General features: G+C 40.3%; 1 protein-coding gene across 2 annotated transcripts in view; it reads right to left on the reverse strand.

Annotated features, from left to right (window-relative positions):
* arhgef1b (Rho guanine nucleotide exchange factor (GEF) 1b) overlaps nt 1-18,072 on the reverse strand; it is a 155,108-nt gene that overhangs the window by 72,537 nt on the left and 64,499 nt on the right. For both annotated transcript variants that reach the window (XM_061915057.1, XM_061915056.1), the window contains exons 4-7: nt 15,494-15,592; nt 1,236-1,278; nt 1,047-1,152; nt 832-972 (exon numbers count right to left, since the gene is read on the reverse strand). In XM_061915057.1, coding sequence (XP_061771041.1) covers nt 832-972; nt 1,047-1,152; nt 1,236-1,278; nt 15,494-15,592 — 389 coding nt within the window. The remainder of the gene's footprint in view (nt 1-831; nt 973-1,046; nt 1,153-1,235; nt 1,279-15,493; nt 15,593-18,072) is intronic.

Here is an 18,072-nt window from a genome sequence, read left to right on the forward strand (position 1 = left end):
ATCAGACAGTAATGATGATAACGCCCACATTTTCAAATGGAGGAGAAAAAAAGTTGTCCTTTCTGTACAATACCACATGAAAGTGGTTGGTTTTTGGCATCTAATTCATCCAGCTTCCATACACTTTACAAGAAAAACTTTGGCGGCAAATTCCGTAGCTTGCTTGATTGACATTCACGGCACCCGAGGGTCTTGTGAGATGACGCTGGCTGCTGCCAGTTCATTATTATGAAAAAATGACAGAGAGGAAGGCGAGAAACACTTTTTATTTCAACAGACTTTCGCGCCGTCCCTTCCGTCAAAACTCTAAAGGCCGACTGCACATTTCCTATCTTCACAATAAAAGCCCTGCTTCATGCTGCCTGCGCTAACAAAATAAGAGTCTCGGAAAGCTGGCGTGCACAAGTGATGTGCACGCCAGCTTTCTGAGGGATCGCTTGTGCACGCCAGTTTTCCGAGACTCTGTATTTAGTTAGCGCAGGCAGCATGAAGCAGGGCTTTTATTGTGAAGATAGGAAATGTGCAGTCGGCCTTTAGAGTTTTGACGGAAGGTACGGCGCGAGAGTCTGTTGAAATAAAAAGTGTTTCTCGCCTTCCTCTCGGTCATATTTTCATAATAATGATCTTGCAGCAGCCAGCGTCATCTCACAAGACCCTCCGGTACCGTGAATGTCATTTAAGTGACGTCTTGGTGAAGATTGATGAGCACTCATTTTTAGGTTTATTTTTTTTAAAAGCCTGGCTGGAGATCGACTGACACACCCCCCGCGGTCGACTGGTAGCTCGCGATCGACGTAATGGGCACCCCTGGTTTAGACAAATAGCACTCACTGTGTCTCAGACATCTTGTCAAGCAGGTTCTCGGCCACAGACTTCTCCTTCATCTCCATGGGGATGCGGTCCGTGGGATAATGGCTCTCCACATCGATTAGCTCGGCCTCGTTGGGCGTCATTCCCATCATCCTCTTCTGCCTGTGCAGGACCGATGGTTGGAGGACGGTAAAAAAGGATGGTAGTTTCTCAGGGAAAGGAGGACGGATTCCCACCTGAAGTCTTCCAGCTGCTTGGCCACTTCCACGGCCTGAATGAACTGGACCTCGAGGGCAAAACGTCTTTGGAAGTCATCGGACAGCATATCCGGGCGGGTCCGATCTACGGAGGAGAAGAGTATGTCGTGTCGCAAAAACTACAGCGTGTTTATAAGAATAGTGACAATGACAGGGATGATTACTTACCCAGTTCATTGGCTATGGAAGACGGCACTGAAACTTTGAGGATCTGTAAGAAAAATATATGATTTAGTCGTGCTCATAAGTTTACATACCCTGTAAGAATTTAGGATTTCTTGGCCATTCTTCAGAGAATATGAAAGATAACACAAAAACCTTTCTTCCACTCATGCTTCATGCTTCATGGTTGTGTGAAGCTATTTATTGGCAAACAACTGTGTTCACTCTTTTTAAATCAAAATGACAAAAGAAAGTACCCAAATGACCCTGATCAAAAAGCCTACATTACCCCAGTGATTTTGATCTGATAACATGCACAAAAGCTGACACAAACAGGTTTGAATGGCTAATCAAGGTTCCAATCCTCACCTGCGACCTGTTGGTTTGTAAGACTCCGGCTTATTAGTGATTCCTAGAGCCCCAAAAAAGTCTGCGGGCTATAGAGCGTTTTCCGTTCGGGCTCCAGTACTCTGGAATGCCCTCCCGGTAACAGTTCGAGATGCCACCTCAGTAGAAGCATTTAAGTCTCACCTTAAAACTCATCTGTATACTCTAGCCTTTAAATAGACCTCCTTTTTAGACCAGTTAATCTGCCGCTTCTTTTCTTTTTCCCCTATGTCCCGCCCTCCATTGTGGAGGGGGTCCGGTCCGATGACCATGGATGAAGTACTGGCTGTCCAGAGTCGAGACCCAGGATGGACCGCTCGCCTGTGTATCGGTTGGGGACATCTCTACGCTGCTGATCCGCCTCCGCTTGGGATGGTTTCCTGTGGACGGGACTCTCGCTGCTGTCTTGGATCCGCTTTGAACTGAACTCTCGCGGCTGTGTTGGAGCCACTATGGATTGAACTTTCACATCATGTTAGACCCGCTCGACATCCATTGCTTTCGGTCCCCTAGAGGGGGGGGGGGGGTTGCCCACATCTGAGGTCCTCTCCAAGGTTTCTCATAGTCAGCATTGCCACTGGCATCCCACTGGATGTGAATTCTCTCTGCCCACTGGGTGTGAGTTTTCCTTGCCCTTTTGTGGGTTCCTCCGAGGATGTTGTAGTCGTAATGATTTGTGCAGTCCTTTGAGACATTTGTGATTTGGGGCTATATAATTAAACATTGATTGATTATATATATATATATATATATATATATATATATATATATACATATATATATATATATAATGTATATGTTCCTTCTTGACTGCATTTAATGTAGAATATATGTAGAATATTTTATTAGAACGTATCAAAACACGAATTGGTATGTCAGACTTAGCCCTGTCTTGGTTTAACTCTTATCTTACTGATAGGATGCAGTGTCTCCCATAACAATGTGACCTCGGACTACGTTAAGGTAACGTGTGGAGTTCCCCAGGGTTCGGTCCTTGGCCCTGCACTCTTCAGCATCTACATGCTGCCGCTGGGTGACATCATACGCAAATACGGTGTTAGCTTTCACTGTTATGCTAATGACACCCAACTCTACATGCCCCTAAAGCTGACCAACACGCCGGATTGTAGTCAGCTGGAGGCGTGTCTTAATGAAATTAAACAATGGATGTCCGCTAACTTTTTGCAACTCAATGCCCAAAAAATGGAAATGCTGATTATCGGTCCTGCTAGACACCGACCTCTATTTAATAATACAACTTTAACATTTGACAACCAAACAATTAAACAAGGCGACTCGGTAAAGAATCTGGGTATTATCTTCGACCCAACTCTCTCCTTTGAGTCACACATTAAAAGCGTTACGGAGATGAAAGAAGGCCGTTTTAGTAATATCGCTAAAATTCGCTCCATTCTGTCCACTAAAGACGCTGAGATCATTATCCATGCGTTTGTTACGTCTCGCCTCGATTACTGTAACGTATTATTTTCGGGTCTCCCCATGTCTAGCATTAAAAGATTACAGTTGGTACAAAATGCGGCTGCTAGACTTTTGACAAAAACAAGAAAGTTTGATCACATTACGTCTGTACTGTATATACCTTTATATACATATATACATACATATATACCTATACTGTATATACCTTTATATACATATATACATACATATATACCTATACTGTATATACCTTTATATACATATATACCTACATATATATCTATACTGACTCACCTGCACTGGCTTCCTGTGCACTTAAGATGTGACTTTAAGGTTTTACTACTTACATATAAAATACTACACGGTCTAGCTCCATCCTATCTTGCCGATTGTATTGTACCATATGTCCCGGCAAGAAATCTGCGTTCAAAGGACTCCGGCTTATTAATGATTCCCAGAGCCCAAAAAAAGTCTGCGGGCTATAGAGCGTTTTCCGTTCGGGCTCCAGTACTCTGGAATGCCCTCCCGGTAAAAGTTCGAGATGCCACCTCAGTAGAAGCATTTAAGTCTCACCTTAAAACTCATTTGTATACTCTAGCCTTTAAATAGACTCCCTTTTAGACCAGTTGATCTGCCGTTTGTTTTCTTTTTCTCCTATGTCCCACTCTCCCTTGTGGAGGGGGTCCCGTCCGATCCGATGGCCATGTACTGCTCGCCTGTGTATCTGCTGGGGACATCTCTGCGCTGCTGATCCGCCTCCGCTTGGGATGGTTTCCTGTGGACGGGACTCTCGCTGCTTTGTTGGATCCGCTTTGGACTGGACTCTCGCGACTGTGTTGGATCCAATATGGATTGAACTTTCACAGTATCATGTTAGACCCGCTCGACATCCATTGCTTTCCTCCTCTCCAAGGTTCTCATAGGTGTGAGTTTTCCATGCCCTTATGTGGGCCTACCGAGGATGTCGTAGTGGTTTGTGTTGTGGTTTGTGCAGCCCTTTGAGACACTAGTGATTTAGGGCTATATAAGTAAACATTGATTGATTGATATATTTATACTATATTTATATTATTTATTATAATTATTGTCTATTGTGAGCGAACTGCGGTGCTGAATTTCCCCCAGGGATCAATAAAGATATATTATGTCTATTACATATATACAATATATACCATGTACAATATTACAGTATATGCAGCAGCCCAGCATAAAATAGAGAGTAAATCCAGCAGAAAATAGAATATAAACATTAAAAACAAAGAGAAGTAGCTGACATAGAGGGTGTCATCTATTGCTGTATGGGGAGTGACTATACAGCTGGATGGAGTGCGGAATGAAGGAGTTCTTGAATCGCAAAATAATAGTCATAGGATCTGCGAGAAAAGGTCATTGAACTGCATAAAACAGGAAAGGGGCATAAAAAGATATCCAAGGAATTGAGAATGCCAATCAGCAGTATTCAAAATGAGGGATTCAGGTAGCAAAGATTTCAGCCACAACTGCCAGGAAAATTGTTCGAGATGCAAAGAACAATCCGCAAATAACTTCAGCTGAAATACAGGACTCTGAAAAATTGTGGTGTGGCTGTTTCTACATGCACTTAAAAAAATGGGTTGCATGGTCAGCAGAAAGCCATCACTCCAAATGATTTGTTCCAGACATTTTGAGGCTTGTCTCTGTGCTGTTTGACTTAATGTAAGCGGGATACTTGGTGACATTTGCGCAGAAATGGCTTTCTTCTGGCAAATCGACCGTATTCTCTGGAGAATGGCCAAGAAATCATCAATTATGAGCACAACTGTATAGATTTAAGATCCCAAGTTAGTGCAGTAATAGCTTATCACCACAAGGGGTCATGTCAACATTAAAAATGTTCTATTGGAAGTCAGAGTTGTCTTTAGGTTGTAGGTTGACAAGGAAAGAATGGAGTTTAAAAAAGAAACAACCACAATAGTTTATTTTGTTTTTTTACTACAATCTAAACAGGAAAGGGCAGACACATGAGCATGTAAGCGCACTATAAAGCTCAGCAAAGTATACCTGCACTAGTTAAGCAGACATATTTCACTAAGCATTAGAGCAGGCCTGTAAAACTGGTTTTCATCGAGGCCCACATCGCAGTTATGCTTGCTGGTTGCAACAGTGAATAATGTACAAATTTGCCTCTGGATTTCATTATTAATCATATACATTGTTTAGAGGCAGGGGTGTCCAAACTTTTTCCACGGAAAAATTTAAGCTTGCAGGGGCCATTTTGCTATTTTTCATTTTCAAACCATAACGAAATATATGGATTTTTTTTTAATCCTTAGGGCTGGGGACTAAAATCACATGTTACTAAAATGTTAAAAATAAGTCAATTATTATTCCATCCAGCCATCCATCATCTTCCGCTTATCCGAGGTCGGATCGTGGGGGCAGCAGCCTAAGCAGGGAAGCCCAGACTTCCCTCTCCCCAGCCACTTCGTCCAGCTCTTCCCGGGGGATCCCGAGGCGTTCCCAGGCCAGCCGGGAGACATAGTCTTCCCAACGTGTCCTGGGTTTTCCCCGTGGCCTCCTACCGGCTGGACATGCCCTAAACACCTCCCTAGGGAGGCGTTCGGGTGGCATCCTGACCAGATTCCCGAACCACCTCATCTGGCTCCTCTCCATGTGGAGGAGCAGCGGTTTTACTTTGAGTTCCTCCCGGATGGCAGAGCTTCTCACCCTATCTCTAAGGGAGAGACTTGTCACCCGGCGGAGGAAACTCATTTGGGCCGCTTGTGCCCGTGATCTTATCCTTTCGGTCATGACCCAAAGCTCATGACCATAGGTGAGGATGGGATTGTAGATCGACCGGTAAATTGAGAGCTTTGCCTTCCGGCTCAGCTCCTTCTTCACCACAACGGATCGATTCAACGTCCGCATTACTGAAGACGCCGCACCGATCCGCCTGAGGTCCCCTCACTCGTAAACAAGACTCCTAGGTACTTGAACTCCTCCACTTGGGGCAGGGTCTCCTCCCCAACCCGGAGATGGCACTCCACCCTTTTCCGGGCGAGAAATTATTATTATTATTATTTTTTATTTAATGCTTACAGTGTATCTCTATATCAACTTGAGGTTGATATAAAGTAAAACAAATAAGGTTTTATGCCTTTTTTATAGGAAAACTGAAATATGCAGTATTTAGGTAGATAGATAGTACTTTATTGATTCCTTCAGGAGAGTTCATTTATTTAGCAATTAAAGCCCTCAAAGATCAATAATGCAGGACACCATTGATTTTAATTATTTAATATTTTTCAGTAATCACAGTGAAAAGTTAAATAAAATCTTACTAAATATATTTGAGATCCGAAAGGTTACCCACTCATTAAGTAATACATTTACATTTTTTTTATTTTTATTACTTTTAACACTTAAATTTCAAGATCAACTATCTGTCGATTTTAAGTTTGAACTATTATTTTGTTTGTTTTATGCTCTTTTGTCAAAACTTTGATGTTTTTATATTGCAACCACACAACATATGCAATATTTTTTCCATATAAAACATTTAGAAGTGATATTTTTTAAGTAATAATTCATTATAACAGATTTTTTTTGTCCTTTTTTTTTTAGCAATGGAAAAAAAAAGAAAATAAAGACAAAAGGAAAAAAAACTGCCTGCATTGCAGCTTTGTGTCAACATTGCCACTTTTTCTCATTAGATTTCACCTCATTCCACTTTTTTTTTTTTTTATGTTTTTTTTTTTTAAAGTTTTGCAATACTATTCAATTTTGCAATTTTTGCAGAGTGTGTGGTGGGCCGGTAAACGATTAGCTGCGGGCCGCAAATGGCCTCCGGGCCGCACTTTGGACAACTCTGTTTTAAGTAGACTATCGATTTTACAGAAAAAAATCAATATTAACAAAATTTTACAAAAGAAAAATACAAAATTTTGCGGTTTTTAATGGGGGTTTTTTCAACATTTTACGGCAGATGGAAAAAACAGTACTACTTTTTATTTATTTATTTAATGGGGGGTGGGAGGTGGGGGGGGGGGGGGTGTTATGGAAAAAGCTGGCAGATTAGTTGCCAGAATTTTTTTTTATAGTAAAACTGAAATATGCAGTATTTAGATAGATAGATAGTACTTTATTGATTCCTTCAGGAGAGTTCCTTTATTTAGCAATTAAAGCCCTCAAAGATCAATAATGCAGGACACCATTGATTTTAATTATTTAATATTTTTCAGTAATCACAGTGAAAAGTTAAATAAAATCTTACTAAATATATTTGAAATCCGAAAGGTTACCCACTCATTAAGTGAGACATTTAAAAACATTTTTTTAATTAATTTTAACACTTAAATTTCAAGATCAACTATCTGTCGATTTTAAGTTTGAACTATTATTTTGTTTGTATTATGCTCTTTTGTCAAAACTTTGATGTTTTATATTGCAACCACACAACATATGCAATATTTTTTCCATATAAAACATTTAAAAGTGATAATTTTTAAGTAATAATTCATTATATTTTTTTTGTCCCTTTTTTTGAGCAATGGAAAAAAAAGAAAATAAAGACAAAAGGAAAAAACTGCCTGCATGGCAGCTTTGTGTCGACATTGCCACTTTTTCTCATTAGATTTCACCTCATTCCACTTTTGCAATACTATTCAATTTTGCCATTTTTGCAGAATGTGTGGCGGGCCGCTAAACGAGTAGCTACGGGCCGCTAATGGCCCCCGGGCCGCACTTTTTGTCACGATGGTTGCGCCCTTGATCGGAAAATATCAGGAAATTAGCGTGCAAACTTCGACAAAATTCTTTAACAACAATGATGGACACAAATAAGCAGAAGTTAATTCAGCTGGCTAGGCTATGCGGTAAAATTCACAATTCAGTGATGGTGCTTTTCGTTTCGCATTGCGTCATCGTCTAATGGTGACTAATGGTGTTGACTAATGTCAAGTTATTACAACGGTACTTTGATTCTACTGTAGTCTTTTGTCTGATGATGAGCATAATTGTGAAACAGACAGTATTAGAGCAACATTGACAGATTATTTCACTCATTGCAATTCAATTTTGTTTTGATGAATACTCATTTTACAATTCAAAGAGGAATTTACGACATACTAGACACAATATTAACCAAAATATTGTACAAAAACCCAAAACCAGGGAAGTTTTACTACTTACGTATAAAATACTACACGGTTTAGCTCCAGCCTATCTTGCCGATTGTATTGTACCATATGTCCCGGCAAGAAATCTGCCTTCAAAAGACTCCGGTTTATTAGTGATTCCTAGAGCCCCAAAAAAAGTCTGCGGGCTATAGAGCGTTTTCCGTTCGGGCTCCAGTACTCTGGAATGCCCTCCCGGTAACAGTCCGAGATGCTACCTCAGTAGAAGCATTTAAATCTCACCTTAAAACTCATCTGTATACTCTGGCCTTTAAATAGACCTCCTTTTTAGACCAGTTGATCTGCCGCTTCTTTTCTTTCTCCTATGTCCCCCCCTCCCTTGTGGAGGGGGTCCGGTCCGATGACCATGGATGAAGTACTGGCTGTCCAGAGTCGAGACCCAGGATGGACCGCTCGCCTGTGTATCGGTTGGGGACATATCTACGATGCTGATCCGCCTCCGCTTGAGATGGTTTCCTGTGGACGGGACTCTCGCTGCTGTCTTGGATCTGCTTTGAACTGAACTCTCGTGGCTGTGTTGGAGCCACTATGGATTGAACTTTCACAGTATCATGTTAGACCCGCTCGACATCCATTGCTTTCGGTCCCCTAGAGGGGGGGGGGGGGGGGGGGGGGGGGGGGGGGGTTTGCCCACATCTGAGGTCCTCTCCAAGGTTTCTCATAGTCAGCATTGTCACTGGCGTCCCACTGGATGTGAATTCTCCCTGCCCACTGGGTGTGAGTTTTCCTTGCCCTTTTGTGGGTTCTTCCGAGGATGTTGTAGTCGTAATGATTTGTGCAGTCCTTTGAGACATTTGTGATTTGGGGCTATATAAATAAACATTGATTGATTGATTGATTGATTGAAGTTGGCCCATTGTGTAAATCGTAAATACAAAAAAGAATACAATTATTTGCAAATCCTTTTCAACCTATAGTCAATTGAATAGACTGCAAAGACAAGATATTTAACGTTCAAACTGGAGAACTTTAGTTACTTTTTGCAAATATTAGCTCATTTGGAATTTGATGCCTGTAACCTGTTACAAAAAAGCTGGCAGAAGCGGCAAAAAAGACTGAAAAAGTTGAGGAATGCTCATCAAACACTTATTTGGAACATTCCACATTTTCCACAAATTGGGAAAATATGGGTGCCATGTTTGGGTGTAAAAGCAGCTTCCATGAAAAGCTCAGTCATTCACAAACAAGGATGGGGCGAGGGTCGCCGCTTTGTGAACAAATGCTTGAGCAAATTGTGCAACAGTTTAAGAACAACATTCCTCAATAAACTGTTGCAAGGAATTCAGGGATTTCACCATCTACTTTCTGGAATATCGACAAAAGGTTCAGAGAATCTGGAGAAATCACTGCACATAAGCGACAATGCCCGTTAACTTCGACCCCTCAGGTGGTACTGCGGCAAAAAGTGAAATTAGCGTGTAAAGGATATCACCACATGGGCTCAGGAACACTTCAGAAAACCACTGTCAGTAACTACAGTTGGTCGCTGCATCTGTAAGTGCAAGTTAAAACTCTTCTATGCAAAGCGAAAGCCATTTATCAACAACACCCAGAATTCCATCTGAGAAGCTTCAAAAATTGGTCTCCTTAGTTCCCAAACGTTTACTGAGTGTTGTTAAAAGGAAAGGCCATGTAACACGGTGGTAAAAATGCCCCAGTGACAACTTTTTTGCAATGTGTTGCTGCCATTAAATTCTAAGTAAAATGATTATTTGCTTAAAACAACAAAAAAAAGTTTCTCAGTTTGAAAATTAAATATTTTGCCTTGCAGTCTATTCAATTGAATATGCCGTAAGTTGAAAAGGATTTGCAAATCGTTGCATTCTGTTTTTAATTACGAATTACGCAACGTGCCAACTTCACTGGTTTTGCGTTTTGTACATGTGAAACAATTACAATATTAAAGCTGCAAGTAGCGTTGGTCGGGTCCGCCTTTGGCTGCTGCCCCAGAGACCCACGGCCGGATAAGCGTTAGAAGACGCCTTGGAGCCACTATTTTGAGAATCTAATGCATTGTGAAAGTAATGCAGTTGTTGTATTGAAGTGAAAATATCAAACTTCCTGTTGATTTTTGCTAAAGTATGTTAATTATTAAAATGTAGGTCTAAGTGAGACCTACATAGTGTTTTTTGTTTCATGTCTCTCTGACATTCCTACCGGAAGTTACAAGCAGTTTTGTCTGTGTTTTCTTCCTAGGAGCAGTTTGTCCGTGTTGTATTCCTGGGGGGGGCGGTAGAGCGCAATTTTGAGTTTTGAGGTTAGGTTTTTTCATCGGATCGCAATTTTTGCCAGACCTGATGTGTGTGTCAAGTTTGGTGAGTTTTGAAGCATTTTAAGGGGGTCAAATAACAGCTCAAAGAGGCAAAAATGACATTTTTCAGGAGACTTTGCACAGGGGTTCTTTGAAGGTGCGTAAAATCAAAACCTGAGAACTTATCAAAACTCTGTTCTATACTTTTAATCAGAAGGGTTCAATCTCTCTCCTGTGCGAGTTTGAAGCCAAAACAACAAACGCACTCAGAGGAGATAATGTTTGAAGAAAGGTGACCGGTTTTTACAAAACTTTTGTTTTGAAGGGAAGATTGCAAACTTCCTGTTGATTTTTGTTGGGGGTTGTCAATCTATGAAATGTAGGTCTAAGCGAGACCTACATAGAGGTTTTTGTTTCATGTCTCTCCGACATTCTTACCGGAAGTTACAAGCAATTTTGTCTGTGTTTTCTTCCTAGGAGCAGTTTTTTCAGTGTTTTATTCAAAAATAGCGCTAGAGCGCAATTTTGAGTTTTGGGGTTTGGTTTTTTCATTAGATCGCAATATTCGCCAGTCCGTATGTGTGCGCCAAGTTTGGTGACTTTTGAAGCATTTTAAAGGGGTCAAATTACAGCGCAAAGAGGCAAAAATTGCATTTTTTTGCGAAAATTTAATTTTGAAGGGGTTTTTGTCAACTTCCTGTGGAGTCCTTTGCCATGGACCAAGGACCCTATTGAAACTGGTGCGTTCTATTATTATTCCGCACCTATGCGCTGTAATTTGACCCACTTAACATGCTTCAAAACTCACCAAATTTGACACACACATCGGCCTGGCATGCATTCCAACTTATTAGGCAGCCAAACCAGAAAAATCAAAATTGCGTGCTAGCGCCCCCTAGGAAGGAAAGAAAAACAGACTGCTTGTAACTTCCGTTAGGAATGTCGTACAGACATGAAACAAAAACTGTCACGTAGGTCTAACTTAGACCTACATTTCTTAATTCTACCTTCTAGGGCAAAAATCAACAGGAAGTTGGAAAAAACCCCTTCAAAACAAAATTTTCGCAAAAAATTAAATTTTTGCCTCTTTGAGTTGAAATTTGACCCCCTTAAAATGCTTCAAAACTCACCAAACTTGGCACACACATCAGGACTGGCAGAAATTGCGATCTAATGAAAAAAACAAACAAAAAAAACTCAAAATTGCGCTCTTGCGCAATGTTTGATCAAAACACAGCAAAAACTGCTTCGAGGAAGAAAACACAGACAAAACTGCTTGTAACTTCCGGTAGGAATGACATGAAACAAAAACTTCTATGTAGGTCTCACTTAGACGTACATTTAGATAATTGGCATCCTTCGGCAAAAATCAACAGGAAGTTAAAAATTACCCCCTCAAAATAAAAGTTTTGTAAAAACCCGTCACCTTTTTCAAACATAAACTCCTCCGAGTGCGTTTGTCGTTTCGGCTTCAAACTCGCACAGGAGAGAGATTGAACCCTTTTGATTAAAACTATCAAACAAAGTTTTGATTACTGCTCCGGTTTTGATTTTACGCGCCTTCAAAGAACCCCTCTGCAAAGTTTCCTAAAAAATTTCATTTTTGCCTCTTTGAGTTGTAATTTGACCCCCTTAAAATGTTTCAAAGTGCAGGTTAAAGCTCTACTATGCAAAGCGAAAGCCATTTATCAACAACATCCTGAAACGCCGATCTGTAATTTGACCCCCCTAACATGCTTCAAAACTCACCAAATTTTACACACACATCAGGACCGGCGAAAATTGCCATCTAATAAAAAAACAAACCCCAAAAGTCAAAATTGCGCTCTAGCGCCCCCTAGGAAAAAACCCAGACAAAACTGCTTGTAACTTCTGTTAGGAATGTTGTAGAGACATGAAACAAAGACCTCTATGTAGGTCTGACTTAGACCAGGGCTTGGCAGCGGCCAAAGGCAGACCCGACCAACGCTGCTTGCAGCTTTAATACATTGGGTTTGTTCTTGCCAATTGGAGCCACTTTACTCTGATGTATGCCGAGTCTCTTTCATACAGCTCACTAAAGAAGGATTTCCCCAACCTTTTTATGTTCTGATGTGGAAGACAGACAAGGAACAGCGAGGCACATTTGTTTTAGCAACATTCCACTATTAGACGTAGAATCAGAGCTGGAACCGAGGCAGGCCATTGCCTGTTTTTAACGGAATGCCGCAATTACAGCAAAAGCTTTGAAGTTTAACTCTTGACACTAGTCGTGTTTAAAGTAGGGCTGTCAGAGATTAACGCGATAATAACTGGGCGGCCTGGCTCGGATGGTTGATTGGCTGTGCGAGTAACTTGAGGGTTTCAAGTTCGATTCCAGCTTACGCCATCTCATTCAAGACCTTCCACCCACTTTATTCCCAGAAGGAGCTACACTGATGTATGAATGTGCAGGACTTCCTTTAAAAAGGAGAGAGGGGACTTTCCTGGGTAAATAAAGGCAAAAAAACAACAACTTAAGTTTCTTTAACGGAGCTAATTTGGAATGGATCCTCGGTCTATTCCGTAGCGTGGGAAAATGCAACGGTGTTTTGAGACGGTTGATGCCACAAGCGGGAAAATAGCGAACAGAAATGCACAAAGAAAAGTTGATATAATAAAATGTCGATTGTTGCAATAACTGCAATAGTAAGATGGTATAAACGTTCAGCAGGAAAGATTGTAGGCAGGAAGTTTAGAGTAACTGTTTTATCGTAGACCAGGGGTGTCCAAAGTGCGGCCCGCAGGTAGTTTTTTAACGGCCCCACGGCACATTTTAAAAATACGATTGAAAACGTAAAAAGTAGGAGCAAACGGGTGAAATGTAACAAGAAAATGTTGCAATGTTGACTCTAATAACACAAAGCTGCCATGCAGGCTGTTTCTTTCTTTACAAAATAATAATGAATCAAAATCAATGTCATTTTGAATTATTGACCTATTCAAGGCTCCAATTACGTCAGGTAAAATTTTCCACTTTGAGATATCTTGGGGGGAAAATGTTGCAAAACTGAGCTGTTTTTTTTAAAGAAGGCCCTAAAATGAACAAACAAAAAACATCAACAACAATAAAACTTATAATTGATGGATAGATCTGATCTGGAGATTATTGTGTTAAAAGTACACAGTAAAAAAAAATTATAATTTATTTTCTAAGACTTTAATGAGTAGAACCCTTTTGGATCCCCAATTATTTTAGTGTGATTTGTTTTTAAGTGTCATTGCTCAAAAAATAATAATGAATTAAAATCAATGGTGTTATTAGTTATTGACTTTTTTAAAACTCCAATTATTATATAATCTCAAATATTCCACTTAAAAAAATTATTGGGTGAAAATATTGCATATTTTGTGATTTTTCCATAAAAAAACATTTTTTTGTGACAAAAAGAGCATACAACTTAAATCTTTAAAATCCTTATACTGACAGATGGACCTAATGTTGATCTAGAGATTTAAAAGTTAAATCCATCCATCCATCCATTTTCTACCGCTTATTCCCTTTCGGGGAAAGGGGTCTATCCATCCATCCATTTTCTACCGCTTATTCCCTTTGGGGTAGCGGGGGACGCTGGCGCCTATCTCAGCTACAATCGGGTGGAAGGCGGGGTACACCCTGGGCAAGTCGCCACCTCAAATGTGTTATTATTCAGTATTATTAAGTTGAATAATAATAAAAATAATAACACTGAATAATAACACATTTGGGTGGAAGGCGGGGTACACCCTGGACAAGTCGCCACCTCAAATGTGTTATTATTCAGTATTATTATTTTTATTATTATTCAACTTAATAATAAAAATAATAAGTATTTTATTATTCAACTTAATAATAAAAATAATAATCTCAGCTACAATCGGGTGGAAGGCGGGGTACACCCTGGACAAGTCGCCACCTCAAATGTGTTATTATTCTGTATTATTATTTTTATTATTATTCAACTTAATAATACAAATAAGTATTTTATTATTCAACTTAATAATAAAAATAATAAGGTGGAAGGCGGGGTACGCCCTGGACAAGTCGCCACCTCAAATGTGTTATTATTCAGTATTATTATTTTGATTATTAAGTTGAATAATAATAAAAATAATAACACTGAATAATAACATATTTGGGTGGAAGGCGGGGTACACCCTGGACAAGTCGCCACCTCAAATGTGTTATTATTCAGTATTATTATTTTCATTATTATTCAACTTAATAATAAAAATAATAAGTATTTTATTATTCAACTTAATAATAAAAATAATAATCTCAGCTACAATCGGGTGGAAGGCGGGGTACACCCTGGACAAGTCGCCACCTCAAATGTGTTATTATTCAGTATTATTATTTTTATTATTATTCAACTTAATAATAAAAATAATAAGTATTTTATTATTCAACTTAATAATAAAAATAATAAGGTGGAAGGCGGGGTACACCCTGGACAAGTCGCCACCTCAAATGTGTTATTATTCAGTATTATTATTTGTATTATTAAGTTGAATAATAATAAAAATAATAACACTGAATAATAACACATTTGGGTGGAAGGCGGGGTACACCCTGGACAAGTCGCCTCCTCAAATGTGTTATTATTCAGTATTATTATTTTTATTATTATTCAACTTAATAATAAAAATAATAAGTATTTTATTATTCAACTTAATAATAAAAATAATAATACTGAATAATAACACATTTGAGGTGGCGACTTGTCCAGGGTGTACCCCGCCTTCCACCCGATTGTAGCTGAGATAGGCGCCAGCGTCCTCCACGACCCCAAAGGGAATAAGCGGTAGGAAATGGATGGATGGATGGACCCCTTTAGTAAAATAAATATTTGCAGTCTATTTCAAGGTGTAAAAGTGCACAGTTATGGCATTATTCTGTTTTGCTGTGAATAACATCATCGCACTGGTGCTACAAGATTTCTTATAGTATTAATCTTACCATTTTTTGAATGAATGCACTGTCTGTATCTAACCTTCTCTTCTACTGTACTTACCGCCCCTTTGTCCATGAATGTGTTGTGGAACTCCACAAACTGTTTCTTGGTTTCTTTGGCATTGAGGTTCTTCAGTAGGTCAGCATGGAGGTAACACAGCTAAGAGAGGACAGACAGACAGAGGATGCATGATTTAAATAGAACAGTAAGTGTGTGGGAAGGTGGAAACACGAGCAAAACGACTATTAACACTAAAAAAAACAATGATGATGAAGTTGTCTAACTACTAATGCAGGTGTGTCCAAAGTGCGGCCCGCAGGTCATTTGTTAACGGCCCCACGGCACATTTTAAAAATACGATTAAAAAAAATTAAAAACCTAAAAAGTGGTATAAAAGAGCCAACAGGAGGAATGTAACAAGAAAATGTCGCAATGTTTACTTTAATAACACTAAGTTGCAATGCAGGCTGTTTCTTTCTTTAAAATATAATAATGAATCAAAATCAAGGTCGTTATGAATTATTGACCTATTCAAGGCTCCAATTACATCACGTTAAAATATTCCAATTTGAGATATTTTGGGGGAAAATTATGCATTTTTTGTGTCCATCCATCCATCCATCTTCTTCTGCTTATCCGAGGTCGGGTCGCGGGGGCAGCAGCCTAAGCAGGGAAGCCCAGACTTCCCTCTCCCCAGCCACTTCGTCTAGTTCTTCCCGGGGGATCCCGAGGCGTTCCCAGGCCAGCCGGGAGACATAGTCTTCCCAACGTGTCCTGGGTCTTCCCCGGTTGGAGGTGCCCTAAACACCTCCCTCGGGAAGCGTTCGGGTGGCATCCTGACCAGATGCCCGAACCACCTCATCTGGCTCCTCTTGATGTGGAGGAGCAGCGGCTTTACTTTGAGTTCCTCCTGGATGGCAGAGCTTCTCACCCTATCTCTAAGGGAGAGATCCGCCACACGGCGGAGGAAACTCATTTCGGCCGCTTGTACCCGTGATCTTATCCTTTCGGTCATGAACCAGAGCTCATGACCATAGGTGAGGATGGGAACGTAGATCGACCGGTAAATTGAGAGCTTTGCCTTCCGGCTCAGCTCCTTCTTCACCACAACGGATTGATACAACGTCCGCATTACTGAAGACGCCGCACCGATCCGCCTGTCGATCTCACGATCCACTCTTCCCTCACTCGTGAACAAGACTCCTAGGTACTTGAACTCCTCCACTTGGGGTAGGGTCTCCTCCCCAACCCGGAGATGGCATTCCACCCTTTTCCGGGCGAGAACCATGGACTCGGACTTGGAGGTGCTGATTCTCATTCCGGTCGCTTCACACTCGGCTGCAAACCGATCCAGTGAGAGCTGAAGATCCCGGTCAGATGAAGCCATCAGGACCACATCATCTGCAAAAAGCAGAGACCTAATCCTGCAGTCACCAAACCGGAACCCCTCAACGCCTTGACTGCGCCTAGAAATTCCGTCCATAAAATTTATGAACAGAATGGGTGACAAAGGACAGCCTTGGCGGAGTCCAACCCTCACTGGAAACGTGTCCGACTTACTGCCGGCAATGCGGACCAAGGTCTGACACTGATCATACAGGGAACGGACCGCCACAATCAGACAGTCCGATACCCCATACTCTCTGAGCACTCCCCACAGGACTTCCCGAGGGACACGGTCCAATGCCTTCTCCAAATCCACAAAGCACAAGTAGGCTGGTTGGGCAAACTCCCATGCACCCTCAAGAACCCTGCCGAGAGTATAGAGCTGGTCCACAGTTCCACGACCAGGACGAAAACCACACATTTTTTGTGTTTGCCGTATAAAAAATTGAGCTCTTTTTTAAAATAATGCCCGAAAAGGTACAAACAAAAAACATAAACAACAATACAACTTATAATTAACGGATGGATCTGAAGATGATCTCGAGATTATTATGTTAAAAGTAAACAGTAAAAAAATATATAATGAGTAGGAGACCACTACAAATGAGCAATATTTTGCACTGTTATACAATTTAATAAATCAGACACTGATGACATAGTGCTGTATTTTACTTCTTTATCTCTTTTTTTCAACCAAAAATACTTTGTTCTGATTAGGGGGTACTTGAATTAAAAAAAATGTTCACAGGGGGTACATCACTGAAAAAAGGTTGAGAACCACTGTATTAAATGAGAAAAAAAAAATGCATCAGCAAAAATAAACGCAGAGCCCCCAATAAACCTCTTGTCCCAAATAGGCATTTTGGGACAAGAATCCGCAATTGAGTAAGCAAAAAACATTGTTATTGTTTATCAGTGTTGTGCTAATGTTAAATTAGCACCAGGCCTGGGCAATTATTTTGACTCTGGGGGGCCAAATTTGGAGAAAAAATGTGTCTGGGGGGCCGGTATATCTATTTTTATGAGCACTAATACAAAACCTCACAATAATGCCTGAATGCTAAAAACGTTATGACAGACCGCCTTAAAAACAGAATGGAATCTTACATTAGTTTACTGAATGAGACACCTGGATTGTACATGAAAATAAAGAATGTGGGATTTACAATATTAACTATGAACGATAAAACACTGAATATTGACAAAATATGAACGTCACACCCCCTCTCGATTGACATATTTTACACAATTTT

Source organism: Nerophis ophidion, linkage group LG11 (assembly GCF_033978795.1).
Source record: "Nerophis ophidion isolate RoL-2023_Sa linkage group LG11, RoL_Noph_v1.0, whole genome shotgun sequence".
Lineage (NCBI taxonomy): Eukaryota > Metazoa > Chordata > Actinopteri > Syngnathiformes > Syngnathidae > Nerophis > Nerophis ophidion.